The 17,327-nt window shown below is 39.1% G+C and overlaps 2 protein-coding genes across 32 annotated transcripts in view; one reads left to right on the top strand and one right to left on the bottom strand.

The window, feature by feature from the left end:
* The window catches only part of LOC107996375 (uncharacterized), a 94,117-nt gene that overhangs the window by 32,521 nt on the left and 44,269 nt on the right, over positions 1-17,327 (bottom strand). For 26 of the 31 annotated variants that reach the window (XM_062078606.1, XM_062078629.1, XM_062078630.1 and 23 more), the window contains 5 exons: positions 14,830-15,194; positions 13,425-13,451; positions 12,941-13,112; positions 12,631-12,829; positions 11,994-12,189 (listed from right to left, as the gene is read on the bottom strand). In XM_062078606.1, the coding sequence (XP_061934590.1) occupies positions 11,994-12,189; positions 12,631-12,829; positions 12,941-13,112; positions 13,425-13,451; positions 14,830-15,194 (959 nt within the window). The remainder of the gene's footprint in view (positions 1-11,993; positions 12,190-12,630; positions 12,830-12,940; positions 13,113-13,424; positions 13,452-14,829; positions 15,195-17,327) is intronic. The other 5 variants (XM_062078609.1, XM_062078622.1, XM_062078627.1 and 2 more) reach the window with 1 other exon arrangement.
* On the top strand, positions 1,925-11,860 carry LOC107996405 (uncharacterized). The gene is made up of 8 exons (XM_017054432.3): positions 1,925-2,382; positions 3,352-3,622; positions 5,808-5,913; positions 6,638-6,852; positions 8,622-8,721; positions 9,153-9,364; positions 9,449-9,844; positions 10,073-11,860. The coding sequence occupies exons 2-8, from the start codon at positions 3,383-3,385 to the stop codon at positions 10,442-10,444; spliced, it is 1,641 nt and encodes a 546-aa protein (XP_016909921.2). The 5' UTR covers positions 1,925-2,382; positions 3,352-3,382; the 3' UTR covers positions 10,445-11,860.

Below are 17,327 nucleotides of genomic sequence, written 5' to 3'. Positions count from 1 at the left end.
TCTCGCCGATATCCTTTCGCTCCAATTTTCCAACTCGCAAGAATTCGATGCACAAACGGTGCTCGAACGATCAGAATTCCGAGAAAGACACCCTTCTAATTCCCTACAGCCAGGTAGATCCATTGCACGACGGACAACGAAGGCGAGACACGGATTGCACCATCGGCGTTGTGTTGGTCACTCGATCGATCCAGTTTCGAGTCGGTCACCGAAAAAAGAATTCTCGTGGAAATCGGCCCCGCGAGGCATCGCGACAGGGGGACGGGAGCCGACGTTTCGGCCACGAATTTCGCAATATCATCATCGGCCGCGTTTCTGCGCACTTTCTCCCGCGCATGGACGGGAAATATGAAAATTTTTACGAATTTATTATTACCGCCGATATTATTGTTACGCGTAGCGCGATTTAATTTAATAAGCGAAACAGGTGAAACTCGAAGATAATTATTTCGGAATAATTATTGAACCGTTCGATCGGATTTTTATGCAAATTTTTTTTTACGAATATTATTTATTTTTACTTTATTATTTTTAACACAGAGATTTCCCTTCTTGTTCTCACCTGTAATGCAGTTTCGATCGATTAACATTGCTACGTTACTTCTATTCATATTCGGAATTAATTTAATCTGGTAAAAAGATAATTAAGAATTTGATTATTAGGAGGATATATATTTTTTCTCGGACAGAGAAGAAAGAGTTTCGAGGGCGAGAATTGGAAATAGAAAAAAATTCAATTTAAGAATTCAATTAAATGAAAGTGGAATGATGAGCGAGTGAAACGTGACGCATACTTGTAAGATTTGATACTTATGTAATTTCATATTTTTATTATCATCAGATTGTCAAATCGTTTGAAGTCAAAAATGGCTCGTTTATCAGATTGCGAGAGTTAATTAATATTTTAATACACGTATGATATTTTAGTGAATAATATGATAATCGTAAATATAAGAAATTTCGATTGGCTTGTAATTATTATATTCTCGTTACAAGAAAGTTGTATTTTCTTCCGCAAACGATTGTTGTACACGTAATAAAACATTCGCGTATTTATTTATGCATAATTAAGTACACCAATTATAACGTGAATATATTAATTAAAAATTACAGGAATTGAAACATTGTAATTTAATTCAACTTATGTGTTCAAAATAATAATAAAAAAAAAGAGGAAGAAAATATTTCGTTACGAAATCTATATTCATCGTACAGATATTAAAAGATTATCTTAAATTCTTTTTTCGAATCGAATAATTACATTTAAAAATGATTATTTTCCATAAAGAAGCATCAAACATCTTTTATCCCGTATCTAATAATTAATAACATACTTTCACTTCATCTAATTTTAACATTGTAAAAAAAAAATCATGCATTATGCATTTATGGAATGCAAATCGTAAAAATATATTTTGCATAATATTAAATAGAATTCATTGTTCGTATATAAATACTACAATGATTTTGAAATTTTTCTTATTTCTTTTCCAACAATTAATACCTTAGATTAGATTTAAAATTGATTATTTTTCACAAAAAAAAAAAGAAGTAACTTTTATCTACAATAATTAAAGATATATCTTCATTTTACCTAGTTTAATAATTTTATACAATTTTTTACGGTTTGTAAAAAAAAAAAAAAGGTGAAATTAACCTGAAAAACGTAAAAGGTATATATTACCATCGATCGAGAATTATCGAGAGACTAATCGTAACGATCTGTCGCGATTACGCGATTAGTAAACAAGTTTTCTCGCCCGCATTCCCGATCGCCTATCGATCGTGCGCGATAGCCGATCCGAAGCTCGAACCATTATACTACGTTATTATACCAGGCGAAGGCCGATCACTCGCCAAGGCGCCATTCGCCGTTAAATCGCGACACATCGACCACCGCGAGACCCTTGCAAAACTTTGCCAATATAATGCCCAGAATTGGCAACAGTGGATCGACGGATGGGTCGCGGCCTTTCCGCCAATTAATTCTCCCTGAAAAACGAACTTTTACAATTCACCCTCCAAACTAACCAACTCGTCCCGAGATATTGCTCGCGCGATCGCTCACTCGTCCAACTGTGACGAGAAAACTATTCCGACGGATGGAAAAAAAAAAAGTATTAGGAAATATGATAAAAAAAAAAAATAATAGGAAAGATACGCGCAGAGAAATACAGAGCTTACACGCGCATCCTGTAGAATCGTAGGATGTGGAGGAGAGAAAAAGGCGAATCAAAACGGGTAGGAGGTGTGCACACCTCTTACGAGTTTACGAGGCCTACGCCGAACAGAACGAGCGGACAGTTACCTTTCTGTTTCGAGACCGCGAGGATCTACCTACCTCCCGCTACAGCCGTGAGGTAAATGGTGAATTGCTTCTCGGTGAGTTGTTTAAATTTTCGTGTAACATGTAATACGGTATAGCCACGGTATAGCGAGCTTGTGAAATTGGTAAGAAATTATTATATGCGTTGCTAGGAATTGTTTTTCAATCTGAAGATCGGGTATGAAAGAGAAGTTGAAGAAGTAGACAGTTTACAATAGGGACGTGACATCTGTCCGATGCTGTTGCTTCCTTTCTTTGATTCAAGATTGTTTAATTTACGATCTTGTTGTATCGTGGCTTTTACAAATGATATACATTGTAAATTTTTGAGAGAAAAATTCGACATTATTCGTTGGATAAGATGAACTTTAATTTTTCCTTCGATAAGGTAACGAAGAAACTTTTCTAAATTTAATAAATTTCGATTGAACGAAAAAAATTAAACGCGGAAACGAAGAGCTTGTATGTTCGTTTAGATAGAAGTCTGTTTTAACGTGTCGATACATTAGAACAAATGTGACAAAATATGTGTAGATCCTAATGGATGCGAAGAGATTTAATTAAACATTGAAAAAAAATTAAGTAAACGAGATATAATTAATTAGTTAAATTCATAGAAGATTACAAAGTTAATTAAGAAAATGACTTGTAATCTAAATGTAAAATCGCTCAAATTAATTACAATTATTTTTATATCGTCTTTTCTTAAAAATGATCCAAAGAAATACAAGAACGGTCAACCGGCGAAATTTCGTTATTCCTTGGCCGAGCATTGCACGCGAGCGTGCACCAACCGTCGTTAAGCGAAATCGACACAATATAAGCAGAGTTCGCGTCCTTTTTACAATGGAACGGTTAAAAATATGATTCGTTGCAAGCGATATCGTTCCGCTGTCGTGAATTAAATTTTGCAACGGCAAAATTCTGGTACTAACATTTAACGAAACACGATTCGTTAACTAGTTATTTCCTGCTACACTACTACACTACTTCTATCTTATCTTTCGATCTCATTCCCTTTCCAGATCGTTCGAGGAGAAGGTGTGAAAAAACAATATGATCGTTTCGGTGCTTTACGGGTTGTTAACGTGGACCGTGGTCCAAGCGATTTCCACGCCATGGAATCCATCGTTTTCAACCCCAGCGGCCAGAATTCTACATCCAGTCACTACTATCTACCAGACTAGTCCCGCTCAGACGTTTTATGATGCAGGAAGTACGTCTTTGCTGGCACAGCGCGAGCAAGACGCATGCGCCCTATATAAAGTCGCGATGAAGCAGCAGTTTTACTTTGAGGTGAGAAAATTCAATGGAATGTAGCAAAACGGATAGAGTTCCAAATTAAAAATAGAATTTCAGATTTATAGTTTTTCGATCGTATAATTGTTACTTCAAAAATAATTAATCAACTTGCGAAGAACATAAGTATTTTTTATTATGTTAATTTATGTTAATTTATGAATTTTCTTGAAGGTAGGGAGGAAGATGCACATTTCTATATCTTTAAATACGAGAAAAAATAAAATAAATCAATATAAAATCAATTATTACGTTATTTTTGTGACTATGTATTTCCTATTTATGTCTTCTTTTTATTTTTATTTATTTATTTTTTTTTTTTTTGATCTTTTTTTTGATTATTGATAACAATCATTTTTTCTTTCCGCACGGCATGTACTTCCTGCTTTAAAATGAAATTTCGTCGCATGCTTGGTTCAAAACTTCGCGGTCTAGAGAGTTCGAGCACAACGATGCGAGCAAATCATCGCGAATCGCGGTAACGAAAGTAGGAGAAAACGCGAACGCGCGACACACGAGTCCTTCTTTTCATAAATTTTCGAAATCGACCTCGAATTATCCGTTTTCATCGTTTCTTACGATATCGATCAAGGTTAATTCTCGATAAATAAGAACAATCACGAAAAAAATATTACCCGAGTAGATTTGGACCTACGATAAATTTCACAATTTTTCTCTGTTTAAATTTTTATTTCAAAAAAGAAAATAATCGAAAATGATTTCGAGGTAGTTAAGTATTTGTGAAATTTCAAGTTATATCACTCTTGACGCGAAATATCGATTTATCACTTACAGTCATTAGGATCGATCGGACTTATATTATCAAGATATATGCTTTTCGTTTTACAAATGACGAACAAACTCTTTCAGGAAGGAATTCGAGAAACCAGTATCTCGAGATGTTTTTCCATTTGCCTTTCCCACATTGTCCTCTTGTGCTCGTTTTTCACTTTCTACTAGCAAATTATTTATCTTGATGCCAATTCTGTTCGCTCGACTTGATAAAAAAGGCAAACAAAAAAACTTCCTTAAATTACGCGTATCGCGTAACAAAGAAGACGGATATAATTATCCCATATAGTAAATACAGTACACGTGAGAATGACTCAATCAATTTTCTTACACACACATCATTCGTTACACGGTTATTGAATCTCACGCAGTCGTTCGAACATAACGATCGTTCTCGAAATTTTACCATTTCACAAGAACAAGGTCTTTACCGTAATTTTCTATTCAGTGGTTACGCACTAGCGTTGCGTAACTAAATCGTTCGATGCTATTAGTAATCGACTGTCGCGAGCGCCTCAATTTTCTTTCAATCTCCAGGTAAATGATCCATGGGAATGAATTAAGACGTCGGGAAAATGGATTCGAGAGCGAATAATAGCTGGGCTATGATGGAAACCGATCGTTGTCCGCAATCCATGGATTCGCGACAGTTCGATGCACTTGAACGTGGGCCGCGTTCCACACGATTCTTCGACCGCGATATATTCTTCGATCTGTGAACGCGATTCAAATTATTTTCATTCCATAAACCTCCGCTTGGTGGTGCGTGAGTACGTTAATGTATATGTGGTCACGAATAGTTCCGAACGATGGCGAATATTGCCGAACGGTAACCGTTTATCTGGAGAGATATTTTCGCGAATTGAGTGAAGTTATCAGCTTATTTTGTATTTGAAGCTAAGAGCTGTATTTGAGAATCGATTCTTCATATTTGAAAGTCTACTTCTTTACGATAATTTTATAATAGTGAAAAGGCGGGACAATCAATTATACGGTATCGTATAATACGAAGGCCAAGGAAATAGAGATATGTATCGGAAATGTGAAGGAACGTTAAATATTCTCGTACAGCTTACTAGACTCGATTATAGAATCATTCTAGACCCAAACTCTTACGACCTAACAATTTAGAATGTATATACATTATGGAACAGGCTATTAGGAATGAAATTCTAGAATCGTATCATATCATTTCTACAGTTTACAATAAAGTTCGTTCAAATTGTCTTTATTTAGCCATACCATAAAAATGAAGAAAAAAAGATTTTGTAAGAAAGTGACGAAATTGACTTTAATGAAACATCTAATAGTGATCACAAATACGCATATATTTAGGAACTAATATTAAAAAAATTTGACGAATACTTATACCAGTTATTTTTTTCCTCAGTACATTCATTACAAAACTGAGCTGCCCGACATAAAGGAGTTCACTCTTTGCATGTGGACAAAATTCTACAATCACAGCAATGACCATCCTCTGTTTTCGTACGCAGGTGAGAGATTTATGTTTTCGTTTCCTTTTTCCTTTCACCTCTTCTCTTTTTTTTCTCTCTTTTTATCTCGAGTAAACGTCGCGAGAAAGCGAAAGTTCCTCTCAGGCTTTTCGAGTAAAATGAATCATTTGCCTCGAAAATAAAGTCCTTCCATCAGTAGTGTTAACTATGTCGATTCACGAACAATCACCATTGTCTCGGCCGATTTTCGAAGCTTCAACTCGCGCGAAACCGCGCCGCTCTACCGCCTCCTTGTATTCGTTTCCCGATATGAAGTTCCGTTTGCTCGAAATACCGGAGGCTCGCGTAATCGCTCAAACTCGAATTCCTGAGAAATCCTCCCTTGGAACGCATTTCGTAAGCGAGCTCACATATCGCGTTCTCGCGAATCGTGCGTAAATACATAACGATGACGCAATTGCCTGTTCCCAAGGTACGTTTAACACGTTCTTTGTTTCTAGTGTCATTTCCGGCTCGTGCATAACACTTTTCCATAAAAATCAAAATTATTATTATTATTTTTATATATTCTTTTATATATTCAAATATTTAATTGCGCGATGTAAATTGGATAGACAAATCGAAATTTGAAAAATATTTAAAAACGTGCACAAATTCCAATTAATTTTTTAATTTTTCAATTTCTTTAATCCTCGTGAAGTCGTTGAAAATATACTTTCGTTTCGTTGCGACAAAAGATTCTCAATTTGAACTATGTTTCAAGTTGGAGATCAATCGCGCGGGATCCTATCCTGGGTGGCGAACACCCCGAGAAGTTCCTACTACATGATGAACATCGACGGGCACAACTTGTACAGATTGAATTATCCGCTTCGATTGAACAAGTGGTATCACTCGTGCCAAAGCTGGAACGGCCGTACAGGAGAATGGCAGATCTGGGTCAACGACGAGCGCGTGGGTCGCGGGTTCAACAACAGGGTAAGCGGGCTTCCGGTGCTTTTCACCGAACACTTGACGACTCGATGGAAAAATTCGCGGCCGTGAAAGTGGCGCGTTACCAACACGCCCGTGGAAAATTAAAGCATCATTCTTCCGCGAACGATCGAGAGTCGCGTTCTGAATTCTAACCTAGTGAAAAATCTACATGGGGAAATTTCAACCAACTTTCTCGGGAAAGTAGAGTGCGCGACGTTCGACGTACGTACACGTTATATCTCAGAATTTCCGATTCTAAAGTAGCATTCGTACTACTGATTGTACATAAAATTGAATTACAACATACTATTAAATTCACAATTAATAATTAGATGTAGATCGTAAACTGTCTACATAAATTACATTTATAACTCTTTAGAAATTACGTATTTAATGTTAGTTTAATTTAACGATTGGCGAGTGTGTAAACAGGAAATTGTTTCCAATTCCAAGTAATCGTCAAATAGTTCAATGTCCGTTCCTTTATACAAACATATTCTCTATTAATCTCATCGCAAATTTACATGCACACGGTTCAAGAAATTCTTGGTTACTCTTTAATTCTAATTAATAATCATTGACCGATATCGCATCAAAAGTTATCTGAATACGAATTATATTACATATTGCTGCGCGTTAAAGTGAGACTTTTCTCCATCATTCCAAACGTATCAATGTAAAAATGAACCCTCGTATCTTCAATAGACGTCATTCCTTTCGCTATCAAATCGTTTATCACGATTCTCGAAACTCGTGCAACAGTCGGTGCTGTACCGTGACGCCTAAGTAGAAAGCAATCTTCGGAAACACACCGGTTCTAGGTCATCTCCAGACATTTCTCCGCGAACGATTCGCTTGCGTAACCCCTTCCCTCGCCTCTTTTTCTTCTGTCTCATCTGTCCCCGCTCAAATCGGATACAAATCGCGCCAAGAATTTTCCCGAGACTTCGGCTTCCGGAATTCCAAGCATTCCCCGTCCTTACGCAGATAACCCTTCTCTCTCTCTCCCCTCTCAGCCGTGTCTGTCTCGCTTCTTCTCGCGCACAGGGAAAGTCGTTCCACATTTCGTCTCCGGATTTTCCCTCACGATGCCGTTTCGCATCGTTCGGTTCGGGATATCGGCTCGTCCCAAGCTATCTATTCTCGAAAATTCTGTAAAATTCTCGCGTATCGTGTCCACAGGTGGGATATAGGTATCGGATGGGCGTCGATGAGGAAGGATAAGCAAGATGGAAGAAGAGAACGGTGAAAGGAATTTTATTTTGCGAGGAGGCGCCTCGTATTTTTGCCGCGTGGATGAAGAAGCGGGATATCGGGGCGCGGTCGAATAACGGAAATAAATAAATATATTTGCAGTCGGGCGAAAAAAATTTCGGGATGGGGAGGAATATGTAAAATATTCGCACGATTATGTAGGAAACAAAGAGATGTAGGAAGAAAGAATTCGAGGATTTTACACGTTCAATTTGTTGACGTAATTGTTTTCTCTGTGTGTAATTCTTCTCTCTATAGGCGAGAGAAATTATGAGAAATTATAATTGACTTTTAATTACGTCAAATATCGAAAATGAGAGTGGAATGAAAATCGTTTGTGTGGAATGGAAAGAGAAGGGAAGGGAACTCTGTTGATCCGTGAGAACTCGCCTCCTACATCACAGTAATTTTATCCTACGTCTCGTTTGCAAATGAACGCGTGCTCCGGCGATTAATAAACAGACCTTCAGACTAATTCGACGGCCTTAATTCATTCGTATTTGTTCTTTTCTCGTTAGTTGGTCAGGCACGTGATCAAAGGGGGTGGAATAGCTATCACGGGGCAGGAGCAACGACAATTAGGCGGCGGCTTTTTGGAAGGTGACGGCGCTCCTCCAGGTAAAAAAAAAGAAAAAAGAAACTTTAATATCACGTCTTCCAATATCCTTTCTTAATTGCGAATTCTCTGTTGTGTACATATAAGATATGAAAAAATTTTTTAAATTATTTAAAAAATTAATCGAACATATTTATCATCTCAACAAAATGATGTAATTATATTTCTAAAAATAATTCATCATAATCTATAGATCGAGGACCACTGTTATGAACACATCTACATTTTTCTATTTTATTATTACTAAAAATTATTATTCATACGAGTCAGATGAATACTTAAGAAAAGGTGATAATTATATCAAAATAAATAAACGCCAAAAATCATTAATTAGATCCTTTAAAAATTATTTCCATGATCTATAGATTGAGAACCACTGCCACGCAACTCTATTCTATCATTTCATCGTTATTAAAAAGTTATTATTCCCCAGGATCGGGTGGATATCTAGGAGAGGTGACCATGGTGCAACTTTACGAGGTAGCCCTGTCAGCGGGGAAAGCCCACAAGGATCACAAACACCATCATGCCCATCACTACGAGCACGACACCGAAAATAACACGCCCAGACCTACGCGCCCGCCGGTCACCGGCCCCCCCCTCCCGCAGCATCCCTATCTCACGGCCGGACAGATCAATCATCAGGTTCGAAACATCGACACTCGCAATGCGAGTCCCTCTCCCGTCTCTCGAATGGAACCACGATACGCTAACCTTGTCGAATTTCAGATAAAACTCAATCCTGGAACGCCGCTACAAATCATTCAAGATGGAGTCACCCTGAGGCATCCGTCCCTGATTCCTCGCCATCCACCACCTCAGCCGTTACCACCCGCGAATCCCAATTCCGTCTCGACAGCGTTCCCTTTGCAATCTACCCACTTCTTCGGGAATCTGCAGTCTACCGTCGGTTTGCCTTCGGCTAGCGGAATAACCAACACAGCGGATAGTAGTCCGTATCGCAATCTCTTTAAGAGAGAGGAAAATTCGTTGGGAGTTGAATCCGAGGAAGAAAAATCGTATTCGAGTTTTGAAGAAACAGTGATCCAGGTCGGAAAATCCACGATCGAGAAGAGGGGGATCGAGAAGAACGGAGTATCCGAGGGAAAATTTTCGGATGGAAAAGTAAGGAATACGATGTAGTGAAATTCGTGAAATTGTAGGTTTTAGATAAGTAACGTGGAGTTATATTTCTTTATCTAGAATCGTCGCTATGTCGATTTTTTTAAAAAATTTACCGTTAACGATTATCTATGGGAAAAAGGATATTTAATTAGTTGAAAAATATTTCGTTAAAATCAAATTAAACTCCGTTAAATTAAATTAAAATAAATTTAAACGATCATATTTTAGGTAACGTTCGTGCCCAAAGAGGAAGTCGAAGATTTAAAATCGACGGATAAACGCGATTCTCCTAAAAAGAAACGCGGTCTGGTGCAATTAGACGACGGTCTGCTTTTAAACGACGGCTATATATCCCAAGGACTAGACGACGAATACTTTTCGGGACTAACGAGCTTCGGTCTTCACTTACCGAAATACGAGGACAAGGATGATGAAAGAGAGCCGGCGGAAGCGGAAGTAAGAATGATCATGAATATCTGCGACGGTTGTGCCGATGAACCGTTCGCGAAAGCTTTGATTATGGGATGGAGATCGGTCCCTAAGAAGTTATATTCCGGCGCGGTACACATTCCGGCCGTGCAAACGTGCAAGGCGTTCTAACAAAGACGATCGACCGAGCAAAAGAGGAGACGACTTCGTAAGTTATCGTACGCTAGGTTCGGGTCCACTCGGATTCATTCGCGCGGCATCGACCAATCCCCGCGAAGATTTATGGTTATCGCAGTCTCACTCGGTAGTCGACCGCTATCGCTGACACAGGATCTTTCGTACGTGCTGCGAACCCGAGGCCAACGGATCTCCAAACGCGTTAGCTCGATTACGCGATTACACGTGCGCCGGATAGAACGGACGGATATCGATTACAGGGAAAGCGATTCCGATCGCGTTCGGAGACGTATTTATTATTTACAGTAGCTTCGCCCCAGGGTTAGTCATCGAAGGTATAGATTTAAGTTTACATACATACGGCCGACGGCGTATTAAACAAAAATATTATGTAAGGACGTTAATACGTACACGGCGGTTACAAAAACAAATATTTCGTATACTGTAGTATTTATTGATTAGAATTTTCACTCTTACGTTCTTCTATTATATGTAAGTAGACGCGTAATAAATTCGAATGTGCGATTAACATGCGAGAAATATTTAAGTATACTCGTATTTCTCATTTATGCTTTAATTGGTCTTAAAATTAATCCAAAAACGATATAAATAGAAAAATACAAGCCAAGAGAACATAAATATTGTAATTAATATTCGTTTATAGTAGTACTTATAGTAACGGATAAAAGTATAACCTCTAATTAATTTATTAAAACAAAATAACTTTTTTAAAATTGGACCAAACGAATTTTGCACTTTTTTGAAATGTGAAAAGATAATTTACTATATGACGTATATAAAAATTTTTTGAAAAAGTTACAACTGGTCAGAATTATATAAAAAAATAGTAAAAGTTTTTTATCTGAGTCTGTAATGCAAATTTTAAATATACATTTATGTAATTTATACGATATATATATATATATAAAATTTCATCAAAATGTATTTGATACAGAAACAAGTGATAAATATCGAAAAATGTAAAAATTTTTAATTTTTTAATTTATTATAAAAAAAAATTTCCATCATTTTTAATCGTTTGTAGGTCGTAATAACATTAATCGATTTTAATAAAATTTTCAATATGTATACAAATTGATAAAAATCTACAAAATCTCTTAATTTTCATAACACGTTCGGATAAAAAATTAACAAAAAGTAATCTTTACCGATTTTCTTCCAATGATTTCGACCAATCATAACTTCTTCAAGATTTTTTTTTATACGTCACGTGATAAACTTTTTCCAAGTTTCCAAACAACATACAACTCGTTTGTTCCAATTTTAAGAAAGTTATCTCGTTTTAAAAACTTTTATACTTTTGTCCACTGTTGTATCCATGAATACAAAAATATTCGATGGTATGAAAATAAAGAAAAAAATTCCTTTAAAAAAAAAAATAAATAAAAATATATGCAAATATTTATTTCGTAACCATCGTAAATAATTTCGAAAATTTTTTTCTATATCGAGAATCGATCAAGTCCTTGTTCCAAAGAGGGTGGAACAATATATTTTGCAAACTGGTTTGGAAGCTGGTTACCTTGCTCTTGTGAATATGCTGATGTTGGTATTCGCTGTCGAATTCCGGCTCGCTGAAGTAGCTCTGGTCCTCCCAGTGAGGGGGTAGTCCCGTTCCTGTCCCTGGTATCCCCAATGGTCCTGGCATCCCTGTCACACCGTCAGTGCTCTCGAATAGTCGCAAGACGCTTCGGTCTCGGATGTCTCTCAGATGCGATCTGGAATCGAAATGGGGAATTTTTTAATACAATTTGGGAATCGATTGGGATGTGATAGGGGAGCATCGATACATAACATATCCAAAGTATTCCATTTAAATTAAAAAATGAATGTTGAAAACCAACGATGATATCGAAAAATATTTCAGACGAAAATTTTTAAAATATGTATAATAAAGATGTATCATAAGAGAGTAAAGAAGAGGTACAATTAATTGGAAAACTGGAGGAGGATAGAAATTAAATTCTCTGAAATATTTTTCCATATACCAACAATTTCTAAAAATTAACATATTCCCAAGTAAGAGTGATTGTGATTTTTATTATAAAATTGAGATGGATCTAAAAACCGTATCACAAGTTATTTCAATGTATTCCATTGTATCTGTTATTATTTCAAAAAAATATTTGAAAGGGAGTAAAATATTCGAGGTATCGTACCTGAGATCTTCGAGTTCGTAGAACATATCCTTGTTGCTATCGTGTATGTAAACCTTGACGTGGGGGCTGTCTAGATATTCCATAGTGAGTTGCTTCGGAAAACTTCGTACGAAGAGAGCCTTAACGGTGTCTATGCTAGTGATTTCGTTCGGTAGGAGCGCCCGCTTCGTCTCGTTCCTATACTGCAGGAACACTAGACCTAAGGAATCGTCCACAGAAACGCATCGTTTCGTCAGGAATGTCCGACAAGGGCATCGAGCAGCGAGGCAGCAACAAGACGCTCCTAATTCTATTGCGGGTCGTGAGTTACCTAGTGGTCGCTCCAGAGTTTTGCTGGGGGTCCGTACGACGGGGAGGCTGCTTCTTTGCTTGCCACCCCGTCGAAATCCGGTGCTCGATGTCTCCACCTCGGACATGATGCCCGGGTCGTCATCGAACAACATCGTCGTAGAGGGAGGTGGGTACCCGCGCGGAAGAGGCGACTGAAACAATCGAAAGTGTTTGTCAATATAACCGCGGAAGTTTCGTCCAATCTCTCTTCGTTTCTTTGTTTCCGTTTAAACGATCGTTGGAATTCGACGCGAACAAAAGAGAGAAGGAATGAAAAGAAAAAAAGAAAAAAAAGAGAACAATCCGTACGTTCGACGATATAATAGAGAAAAAACGATGAGAAACGATGAAAAAACGGATGCATGCCATCGTGCGAATCGAAACGATATCCAAGCGCTTAGAGAAAAAGGGAGAAACGTGTAGAAAAAAGGTGAAAAGAAAAAGAGAGAAAAAAAAAGAATTACCTTTCTCTGGCGAGACTTGGTCCCCATCTGTTAGGCGGCGGCAGGTACACGGAAACACACACACACAAGTAAACCAGTTAGACGTATATATGCATGGAGCAGAAAAAAGGGTTTGCTGGAAATGCAGCACTGTGAAAAGGTAAGAGCGAAACAATGCGATCGCGATCGATCGACCCGAGGCATGGTCGAAGGAGAGCTCTCTGTGGCCGTTGCGTTGCTGGGTTCGAAGGCTGGCCTGGACTCTTGCGGTTCTGCAAAAATCTTTCGCGATCGCCAACTCTTTCCCGCCTCTCTTCTCCTTTTCCAACTCTCTCGCGAAAAATTCTTAAAAACGCTCGAAAGTTGGCGATCACGTTATTGCGTCGTTTCGCGTTTATAAAAACGACGCAGGTAGTTTCGGTGACGCGTTTCGTCGAGTCGACGGACGAGAAGGCAAGAAAAGGACCAACATAGTAATATAATCGAAAAAAGTGGAGGGGGGAGAAGAAACGAGCAGGAAGGCGTGACCGTGCACGATAACTTGAGACGGTTAAGTGCCACGTGTACGCCACCAAGCTACTTAGGTAAAATGTATATTACACGATTAAGGAGCGACTCGCAGGGGCTGACGACTGGTTTATTTCTCGGAATCCATTTTCCCGGTTCAAATCCACGGAACCTGGATAAACAGGAACGCAGGAAAGCTGCGCCCGAAAATAGACGAAGCGCGGCACGAGCGCATATGTTCCAAACGTTGGAACGTTCGAGCCAGCCGAGGCAACGGAAGATGAGAAACGAGGACGACGGCGTAGGTGTATATGGGACTTAATTAACCTCTTCCCTTCGTTATGCTCGGTTCTTGACCTCGGAATACTGCTATATATCCGTTCGAGTCATTGCCGGATACATCGTTCGGCGAACACCGTCCCTTACGTATATGATCGTCGCACGCGATCCGCTAATTTGTATTCCCGGAACGGTAACGCGATTTACGGCTACTTTTCCCCGCGAGACTCCACCCCCTTAATCGATTAACCAGCTTGGGTTTAACGCACGAGAAACGGCTGGTTAGCGGATAGATTAAATTCGACCGGTCTATGCAATTTATACAATTAACATTATCGTCGAGCCGAAAAGAAAAATGGAGATACAAGTTCCTTAGATAATTTACAATTTTCTCGTAGCCCCTGCAGTTCGATAAAACGGAGATAAGATAAAAATTGGAAGAAAGATAATATAGAAGAAAAAAAAAAAAAGACGGAGGAAACGTCAAACGATTCTTTGTCAAGATTCGGGAGAAGGAAATCGGGTAAAAACACGCCGTGTAAAAGACTCGAGAAAAATTACGTAATAAGGAGAGCAAACAATAAGATGTCGATATATATATATATATATATATTTACATGTTGCGTGAGCAAAGATTCACCTCGAGATCCATGGTGGTATGACGCGTGGGCGGCGTACCGTATTGGCCGTGTGGCGGCGGCAGATGATGGGGATGAAGGGGGTGTAGCTGCTGGGCCGCGTTGAACTGCTGATGATGTAGGGACGGTTGGTGATCGCCGCCGAGGGTGTGCCTCCTCGGCTCGTCCCTCGATCGCCCTCCCCCTGAGCCGCTTCTGCCCCCCGAGCCGATGCTTCCGCTTCCGCCACCTCCGCCAACCCCCAGCACGCTTCCTCCTCCGCCCCCGCCCCCGCCGACTCCGCTACCCACGCCGCCGCCACTGCCGCCTCTCCTCCCAGTTGGAACCTCGTTCGAGCCTGCCTCACCCTCCCCCCTGCCGGACCCACCTGGAACAAGTCGCGAAAATTCTTGTTTAGTCTACGCTTCCTTCTTCCTTCTTTCTTCTTTCCTTTCGAGAAAGGGAGAGAGAATTCGACAGTCGTCTGATTAATCCTTTTACTCGTGACGGAGTTTGTTATGCTTATGTATGTACTTACTTTTTTCGTAAACGGTAATCGCATAAAATATTGATGTTATACGTGCTTAAGCGTTCGCAGTCGCTATTGAATATGGACGAAAAGAGGCGAAGAGGAAAGGAGGAAAAGAGGTAAAGAGGAAAGGAGATGAGCATGAGATTCTTGTCGAGAAAAAAGAGAATCTTTTTTTTCAATAAATCAGTCTTTCCGTGAGGATGATCTCATCCCTGATATAATTATTTTATTATTTTTGTTACGCGTCCTTTAAGTGTCAATTAAGGATATCAAGCTGAAGCGAAACTTGACAAGGAATTTTAATGGTAGATTGGATGACTGTATAGTCACCTTTGATATACACTGCGCGTCCAACGATGGGCGATTATAATCACCTATAATAACGACAGGGTTAAAATCGAATTAAGCGCGACGGGGAAGTACTCCCCTTCCCCTTGGCACGACCTATTTGGCAGAAAGTCGTGGATAAACTCGGCCGAGAATAACGCGTTCGCGGAAGTGGGCGGAAATAGTTACGAAAGACACGTGCGAGCGATAGGCGCCATGAGGCACGCGCCACTTTATTCGTGTTCGTCGCTCCCTCGAGAAACGAGTATCGAGGGAGAGCCGAAATTCCAAACACGGGTTTAACACGTACTGAATGTATCCGCTATTTACCGAACCACGGTCAACTATTCGCATCTATCGCGAGAATAACAATATACATATTCTCCACGGACGAATGTAACGTGTGAAGCGTCCCTACCACCTTTTCGCCACGTTCGTTATTGGCTGAACGAAGCAAATGTTTCTATCTCCCTTCCTTTCGTGATATTTCCATTTGAAAATATTAGAGACGTTGGAAATATAAGAAACGTTACCTATTTTTATAATAAATACATACTATACTTAACCACGGAACACTGTAAAAAAAATTATAACATAAAACAAGATAAAATTGCACGAGATAAAGCTATAATAATCTCTACAATTCGTTACTTGTCAAAGCAACGCGAGCAATCTAGTCTAGTGCTGCCCTCTAACATTTCCTCGCTCTTCGTACTAATTTTTGAATACAGGTCTGAATATAGCCGCATTTACAATCGACTCACTAGAATTGTTTCTATTCTCTCTCATTTTTTTCCCACTCATCCGGCCAAACGACGGTCCAATATATTTCCAAACTGCGGTTACAATATTAAATACACTATTTTACGCGAGTATGTCGTGATAATCCGCGCGGCACGCGGTATCGAAGAGGTAACTGAGCGACGAATCTACGTTTAATCGGGTCGACGACAGTGGTAGCTCGCAATGCGAATGTAGGTCGCAAACGGTTGTGTCCATCCGTTCGAGAGGGACGGTCGACGTCCAATTAACAACGAGCTCCGCGAATTCCAGGCAAACGTATCTCCATTGGTATCTCGGGTATTGCTGCCAGACTAATGGATGTCAACGCAGGGACTTTCGTTCGTAAAAATTAATTGGTAAATTTCCAAGATGATTGGCCGCGACTGAAACAGGCGACGAGATAAGAAGCGACGAGTCCTTTCGATGTCTTTCACTCGTCTATGGATTATCTCGTCATCGATCGTTCACCAACGAACAACTTCGCGTCGATCGCGAAATTGAAACGTCATTCGTCGATTTATCTTCTACAGGGATGAGTCTATGCGCTGAAATCCATTACCGTGAAGACGGGCAGAATTTTATATAACCGACATCCGTATTGAAATCCGTTAAAAGCACCGAGAGTCTTTCGATGAAGAAAATATGATTCGATCGAAATTAACATTTATTATCATTTTTAATATCTGAATTTTTTTCAGATTAATTTTCTTTTTGTTTCGAACGATACATATTATCACTACTTTATTCAATTATCGTTCAACACACTTTATTTCGATATATAACACGTATATAATAATGGAAAAACGCGATATTATTTAATATTATCGAATCAAGCGACACGAATTTCGCGAAAATCCCCTTGCTAAAATTGATTTTTTT

The sequence above is a fragment of the Apis cerana genome, linkage group LG8 (assembly GCF_029169275.1).
Source record: "Apis cerana isolate GH-2021 linkage group LG8, AcerK_1.0, whole genome shotgun sequence".
Classification (NCBI taxonomy): Eukaryota; Metazoa; Arthropoda; class Insecta; order Hymenoptera; family Apidae; genus Apis; species Apis cerana.
The sequence above is the reverse complement of the archived record's forward strand: the minus strand, read 5'-3'. Positions and strand labels throughout refer to the sequence as shown.